The 8171-nt window shown below is 47.6% G+C and overlaps 1 protein-coding gene across 1 annotated transcript in view; it reads left to right on the top strand.

Annotated features, from left to right (window-relative positions):
- The window catches only part of LOC105561099 (MKL/myocardin-like protein 2), a gene marked incomplete at its 5' end in the record, with an annotated part of 169301 nt that overhangs the window by 90362 nt on the left and 70768 nt on the right, over positions 1–8171 (top strand). Inside the window, 3 exons of the mRNA XM_012010769.1 lie at positions 1472–1572; positions 1659–1888; positions 4085–4278. Coding sequence (XP_011866159.1) covers positions 1472–1572; positions 1659–1888; positions 4085–4278 — 525 coding nt within the window. The remainder of the gene's footprint in view (positions 1–1471; positions 1573–1658; positions 1889–4084; positions 4279–8171) is intronic.

Genomic DNA, 8171 nt, shown 5'->3' with positions numbered 1-8171 from the left:
CATTTAATCAGCAAATGAAAAACCGGGCCTTATCGGCGCGTCCAGTTTCAGCCTCGAAATTGAACGATTTATTATTATCGGCGGACTCGTGGTGATTATCCCGATCTGGCTCGCGACGATATCCGATAAATCAATATCCGACCAACGATCGGGGACGTGCGTCTCACCGATGATGTATCGCTTTGTCGTGGATTCTCTCGAATCGGCGCTATTAGGCCATCGACGTCGCCGTTGCTTTTTGTGGGGAGAGTCACGCGAGGTTCACCTCGCGTGTCCCATGTGTCCCGTAAACGATGGCGACTAGTACCGGCGTTTAACTAATGTGTCGGACCGGTTAGGAGCGTATTGATCGGAGACCGTGGCTAGATTTATGTCGGCGAATGATTCACGGCATGTGATTTACAGCGGATTGTCCGGTACGCGCGCATACTGATTGAGCATTTATGCCGCTCTCCCGGCGCCGCGATCATTTATTGGGCTAAGGTGAAATTCTTCCCTCCGTCTCTCGAAGGGTACGTTCGGACCCTCTTATCTTCCCGCTTCGCGCCTCGGCGTGTTTCGATATGCGGCTGGTTGACAGAATCGAAGACATTTACAGAATTTCGATTAACAAGAAATATCACGGATTTAGATACAACTCTCTGCGCATTCAAATACTTGACAGTTCTTGAAATTTGACAAGTAATTTGTGGATAAAAATGTTTCGCGCACAGTCGTGACGGTATCGGAGTTACATGCTCGATAGGCGGCGTTTATGTAAAGCTATACAGACGGTCAGTGTGGTTACGTTTTAGAAAGCGCGTTCACCCTAACGGCGTCGCAAAAATCGCGTTTCCGTCGCCGATCGGGGTATTCGAAAGTCCCTTGGGAGCAGCGCTTCTTGTTTTTCATCTCTCGCTCTCTTCGATCCTCGATTACGAAGGCAGGACACGCGTCCCGCGTAGAATGTCGCCGTAACGAAGGGGCCTCCTCTCTTTCTTTCTCCCTCTCCTTCTCTCTGTCGTTTCCTTCCGCGCGTCCTCGCGAGGATGTGCCCGCGGCTACCTCGGGGCCGTCCTTTACCTCCTCAGCATCCCACCGGGTGATCCCTTGGTACCGATCAACGTTTAAATTAGGCAGAGAATCCTCCGGAATGCGCGGAAGAAACGACGAGACCGGCATTCCGCGAGGTTTTGATACGCCTTTGGGCGTATCACGCTCGTGGGGCACTATTAGCCCTTATGCGGCAGGAATGACTCTTAAGGGCCCGACCCGCGATCCTTCGCGCCGCGGCTTCGAAACTTGCACATTTTAAATCCTGTCCGCGAGCAGCGGCTGTTCACGGTGACATCTTCGCTTTACTATATACATCAGTTTTTTTCCCTTTATGCCTGTACTTTATCGTGCTTTGTACAAGTACTCGGTTTAATAATGTGTACACGCTCTGTGTGGTCTTTAAATTAAACTAACTTTTTATTCCCTCTGGTTTCAGAGTCTGGCCACAGGTTGGACAGCGGCTCCCCGTTTTGGAGGATACAACTTGATCAGGACCTTCTGGATACCATCAGCGCGATCTATCCGGAGTGGTTCAAGGTAAGGCCTGTTTTACTCTTTCTTCGCGCCGTAGCCAGAATGCTCGTTGAACGAATGCGGGATAACGAGGTGCGCTCCTCGCGCAGGATTACACTAACAGTCGAGCAGCGTCGACGTCGTCCCCCACGTCATCGAGCGCTTCCGGCGCGCAATCCTGCAGCGACAGCGCCGCCGTGGTCGTCGTCGCCGAACGCGGTGGTGAGCACAAGGTCGCCAAGGGCGACGCCAAGTCCAAGTCCAAGGCGAAAAAAGCGGACGGCCATAAGGATAAGGACCGGGACAGGAAGGACCCTAGGCGCGACGCCAAGGACGAGAGGTGAGATAATTTGCGCGCCGCGCCGTATGTAGATTACGCGACGCGCGCAGAGCGAGAGAGCGGGTCTCGCCAGGCCGGAGGAGGCCCAAGTTATACCGATCGAATATTAATAAAACCTCGTGAAATGGCGAAACGGGGGGAATATCTGAATCGCGTTATCACCCTCCGCCGGTTTCCACGCGAGCGCATAACCGGTATGCACGCGTCCCGCGTGCAAAAAGGAGTAATAGACGTTGCGCGTTCCTCCCGATCGCGCGCTGGGCGTAAGGCAAGGGCGTTATCGCGATCGAGAAATAGACACGTCTTCGCTCGGCACCTGTCTCGATTATTTTAACAAGCTCCGCGGGCTACACCCCGACGCTTTGTCGCGCGTCGCCCGCAGTCATTATCTCGGCGGACGTTGTTTCTATTAGCTCGCGATGCAGCGCGGTGCACGCGCCGCGCCGAAACGCAGCAGGAAGAAGACAACTTGCTAAGTAGCGGATTATCGCACGGGTCCGGGAGATACCCTTACCGCTCTTACCCGAGATCTCTCTCGCAGAGATTTTGAAACGCAGGAACTCCGAGCTAATAATAGTAGTTTACTATCAAAAAATGTCGAACTCCGTCTTAATTAATTATTACTCGAGGTAAAAAATGTTATCTATTTAATAAAATTTTTAATTTGGGGCTTTCTCGCGCATACCCAGAAAGAAGATTCAGTTAGGGTTAAGCAAAAGAGATACGTCGAAATCATATTTCTTTGAATCTGCTAAATTTTTATTTACTTGTACTGAAACATTTGTTAGATCTGAAGAAATAGATATGAATTCTCTTAGAAATTCCAGCCTCGATCAAATAAAATTTTGGTTAAGGTAAAGAAATTATTTCTTTGAAATTAAATAAAAGTCTAGTAAGGTCAAAATTCAATCTAATATCTTTTGCTTTAAGTAACAATTAAGTCGGAGTTTGACTTAACTTTTTTTTTATTGTAAACTGCTTAAGTGGGAGATAGCAGTGTTGTCTCTCGCGGACCTTCGAGCGCCTGAATCCGCCGCTGCGAGTTGCGAGATCGCGCGAGACGCTAGGGCCGCGTCCGAGCGGACGATTAACCCGCAATTTAGTATCAGTACCGCGTGTAATCGTTACGCGAGAATATAAACGCTCTTAACGACCGGCTTCCTATCTCCAGCTGTGACGAGTAATCTTTTCTCGGAACTTTCCCCTCGGCATCTTAAACTACCTGAGCCGTATCGTTGGCTCTCGACGCTTTAAAATCTTTAATCGGCTCGCCAACTCTCCTCTACGTATGGATTCCGCGCAAAGCGCCGCGCGCGTAATTTCCTCTGAACTTTTAGCGAGATAAAATCCGAACAGGCGGATCTCTCGCGTGACATTTCGCTCGTCTATGCCTCGCGCGTACCATCTGGATCCGCGCGAAGCTCTCACGGATCCATCGTCGGGTCCGTCGAGATAAACGTTTTCACCCTCCGATGACTAAAACGCTCGTTGTTACCCTTTCGCCGCCGAAGAAGCGTGACTCGATAATTTTTCTGGTTACACCAACTTATTCGCAAGTTGCATATAACGTTTGCGTTCGTTTTACACGATATTCGCATTATCTGGGAACGAATGTTAGGAAGAAATACGCGCTTGCTCTAATGATAAAAAGTGCCGTAGAAACTCAAAATATTGTGATACTGAAGAATTCATTTCCTCGTAACGTTCAATCCTCTTCCGCATATCAAAATAATACGGTTTATATACATTTAGTTTGTTTAAGAGAGAACCGGTTCGCGGAAATTGCCGACGTGGGACGATGGGAATGACGTATTATTTCTAGATATTTTTAGTTTATTGAAGATCGAGTAGACTCGCGGGGATACACACTCGAGGTATAAACTATCGACGTAGATACAACTCGACGTCCGACGTTTCTTGCTCGGTGTAGATTCACCTCGCGCTCGGAGAGAAGGAAAGAGCCAGCTGTTCCTGACTTCGTTTTCTGATGAAAACGTCGTTCGGTCGAGTGTCGATTGATCCGTCATTCCGTCATTCGCGACAAAAACATGCCGCGAAGGGCCCGGGGTCCGATTGACACTCGAGCTTCGATCGCTACCCGGCAGGCTCGATCGGTCTCTTCGTGCCGACGTATGAAAGATTAATTCACAAAACAGCGACGTTTTGCTCGTTTCGGTCCGTTCTTCGGGCCTGCAGGGACGCTGGAAACGGTAAGAAAGGAACGAAGCCCTCGCCGCAGCAGGATAAAGCAGCGGCGGACGCGGCAGGAAGGAAGACCGCGAGTGCTGTTCCAGGATCGGAATCGAAGATGGCCGAGGGCAATCAGTCGCCGCCAAAGGCGGAGGTCGACGATTCACCCCTCCAGCACGCCATGGATCGTAACAAAGAATGTGAGTACACCTCTCTTTTCGTGTGTCCAAAAATATTTTATCTATCATAGCGTAAGACTTTCAAGAACTGCCTGTGTCGGTCGGATCTTTTTGTCGGACGAGTCCGTTTGGACAAACGCGTGTTTGAATCTTTTTATTAATTCTTTAGAGACACGCAAATGTACATATTTCATTTTTTTTAATCATAACAGGTATTGTTATGTTATATATGTTGATCATGCTGGTCAATAAAAGTAAATGAAATGATAGGAATCGTCCGTGTCCACTTTGTGCGCAAGTTCCGTATAGGCCGACACTCGCTTTTCCTTGCAATTCGCTTTATGCGTGGTCTACAATACGTGGAGTAAGCGTGGAGTAAGGAGTAAGGGAGAGCCCTAACTTCTAGCTTTTGGTGTAAGGAAGCTGAAATACGGGCATGATTTTTAAAATAATTGTAACACTGATTGATGGCATTTTGATTCACCGGGAGTAAGCCTAAGAGCTGAAGTAGGAGTAAGAAATAAAATGGATTTATTTCCTTACTCCTACTCCTTACTCCAGCTTACTCCATGTATTGTAGACCAGCCTTTATTCTGTCACCGTCCAGAGTAGCAATTAGGGAAAGTAGACGCTAAGCATCGTCGGTGTCCACGATGCTAGAACATGTTGCAACCTTTATGGAATAGTTGCCAGTTGATTGGCTACACATTTCTCGAAACTAGACCAAGTTCTAGCATCGTGGACACGGGCCTCAAGACGTGCCCGCGCGACGACTGTTTGGCCGAGAGAAAAATTCGAAACGAGCACGGCGTCTACTTCCCCCGTTGTAGAAACGGAAGCGTCGCTTCTCGACGTCCGGAATAAATGATGAAAAGACCTAACGGTCCCCGTCGCGACGATCGCTTCCGATCGAATAATCGCGCGCGGGGCATTCGCTATTGTTATGCGATGCAGTCCGAGCTGTCCGTGTTGCGTGCTCGTCCGTCGCAGTTACACACTGCGATGTTACGTGGCGGTACCGAGCACCTCCCGAGGAAGGCGCCTATAATTGAGGAGGAAGGCACGGAGATGGCTCTTTTTAACATTCGCGGGCAACTTGCCATTACATCCCACGGCGACTGTAATCATCCGCTCGTTATTCGGCGCGTAGCGAGCCGGCCCCCCGATCATCGATTCGGAATCCGGCCATTTTTTATCCAATAAAGAAACGCGCGGAGCTTTTATCGTTGCGCAAAGTGCGGCTCACCGGCCCATTCGCCACTTCCGCTACTACCGGCGATCGTTCCTCGAGCTTAGATCCCCGTTTTGTATTCGGAACGCGACTTCCCACGGGCAGGATAAAAGTATCAGTCGCTACTACTCCTGGTATTCGACATTGTCTCCCTAAGCGACAAACACGCGGATAATCGACGGTGGAAATATTTTAATTTTACGTAGGAACAGTCCTTTTTTTCATCGAACTTTATTACATAACAATTTTTTTACACAGCGCTTGAGAAAAGTCAACTTAAAGAATTCGCTTTTTGGTCTTTAAACGCAATTAATCTCCTTGCAATGTACCTGAGATTGAAGTCTGAGACGTTCTTAATATACATTGAATAAACAAAAACGATTTCAAAAAGATCGCCCGAAGACAGGCGTGCAAATGTCACTCGATGCCGCTTTGAAAACTTCGCGGCGAGTTTCTTCCGCGGTGAATTGAACGCGTGCCCAGTTTTTTTTTCACCCACGAATCCCGCGTGTGTGCGTACGAACGTCGATTCGTCCTGGTCGACTCCCTTGTTAGAGCTACAGGCCATCGCGTGCGCAGTCTTTAGAACGTCATTTTGTCGCGTTTATCGATCGCCTTTTTCTGTAATTACGTGCCATCAGGCGCTCTCGAGACGCTCTCCCTTCACGATCGGACGAAGGCCGTGCATCGTGCAACGAGAGCACACGCAACACGTCTGAACAATGTGTACGTACCACTTCAACGAAGCACAATATCTCCGCGGACGACCGTGGAAATCATTAACGGTCTTTTGAAACTTTGACAAATAAAATTTTAAGAGGCACGCATTTCGAGGCAGTCTCTCACGAGGAGCATAATTTTACAAACAATTAAGTGTTTATAAAGGCCTAAATAATTATTTTTACGTTTGAGATAAGGCAGCTTTTACTAAATGAAAATTCACAAAGTAATTTTAATACATCTTAATAGTAAATTCCTCCAAAATTTCCCGATATCATCGTGGAGTCCCCAAAGATATTTGTCCCCCAAAGAATTTCGATCTGTACGTTGTCCGATCACCTGTACGTGTGTATACACCGTGAGGCGTATGCGTGTGTACGACTGTCTAAGAGTTGTGGGCATTCGTGCAGACAGGTAGGTGCAGATTCGCGTGTGAGAGCCCGGGTACGTGTGCACACACAAGAGACAGGAGGCGTGCCTATTTATAACGGTGATATCATCGCCGATTACCTACGCTTTCGCGTGGACAATCGTAAATTCTCGTAGCAGAAGGGTGCGGGTTTGATGCGTTACCGAATATCCATCGCAATCTTTCTTTTTATTGTCCACACACACACACATGCAACATATATAAGTTATATGAATAATTTATGTATATATAATGTTTCTTTTTTGCGACTATCATCTCCATTTTTTTGATACCTCATTGTCATACAGATCGAGCGTGATTCAAAACTTACGCAAATGTGCGTTTTGAATAATGGACAATTCCTCGAATCTTTTTGTCTGACTAGGAACACCGTTTTTCACTGACTTTTACGAACTAATACCCGATCACACTTGTAATATTCTAAAGCAAGCGAGTAGAGACTACACGTAGGTGAGGGGAAAATAAGAGGAAGTTGCACATTTCGGGAACATAAATTTATTATGACATTTTCTGCAAGTGTAAGTAACGATGACTCACGATATTAAGACATTGGTGAACATTACTTATAATTAAACAAATTTCTTACTTAATTTGCGTCCACCTTCGATTGGTAAATTCTCGTCGATTTTTTTCTTAATTGGTTTCCATCTCTCGTGAATTTACACGATTCGCATAGTTTGCGAAAACTCGCTGCGAAAACATGTCGCGCACGAAATGAGATTTCGAGTTACGTCGACGACGTAAGGACGCGTCCGTTCTCCCCAATCGTATTTCGTAGCGCCGCGAAGCGACGTAATGAATCTCGTAGCGCTCATTCACGGGTGTATCGCGCGTACTTGAAACGCGAAAGTGCGCCGGTCGCCGATTATGCCGAGCTAATTATCACCGGCGTATCTCGCCCTAAACGACGACGATGCATGCACTCGTTATACCGGTGCGTGAATTTGCTCGCTCGTTTCGTAATGGAAAATTATGTCAGAATTATGCGCCGTGCGCTCGGGGAGAGGCCTCCTTTCCATCCTGTAAAACCGATAACCTCGAGTAGCACTGCGACCGCGCGCTTAATAAGACATCATTATTAATAAAATATCTCACGCGACAAGCTCGTTTAGTCATTACACATTTAACGTGGTTTTTTTTTCGTCTTTCTTAACAACAACGTCGCAAACAAGCGATCGGTTAAAAGTCTCTCGCCATTGTGGATCCTCTGAAGCTGCGCCCTCTTTTAAATTCATGAGCGCTTAAATTAAACGGTAAACAAATTAGCTCTTATGTAAAATAAAATGTCCGAGTCGTTGCTCCGCACTCGAAGCTCGCGAAGTTCTAAATCCGCCGGTGAGGGCATCCGACGCCGACAACGTATAAAACGAGTCGCGCGGAAACGAATTTCGTGCCGCTAATCGACACCGGCGCTAATGCGCGCGAGACGTTTGAGGAATTTGGCGCAATTAAAAGGAGGATCCAGTCACCTCTTCTCCCGTAAACCCGCGATGGCGGAGGCCAATGCCGATCGTTACGCTTATCCGTCACGTA

Source organism: Vollenhovia emeryi, unplaced genomic scaffold, assembly GCF_000949405.1.
Source record: "Vollenhovia emeryi isolate VEMERY1.0 unplaced genomic scaffold, V.emery_V1.0 DF939212.1, whole genome shotgun sequence".
Taxonomy (NCBI): Eukaryota; Metazoa; Arthropoda; class Insecta; order Hymenoptera; family Formicidae; genus Vollenhovia; species Vollenhovia emeryi.
This window is presented reverse-complemented; position numbering and strand designations above follow the sequence as displayed.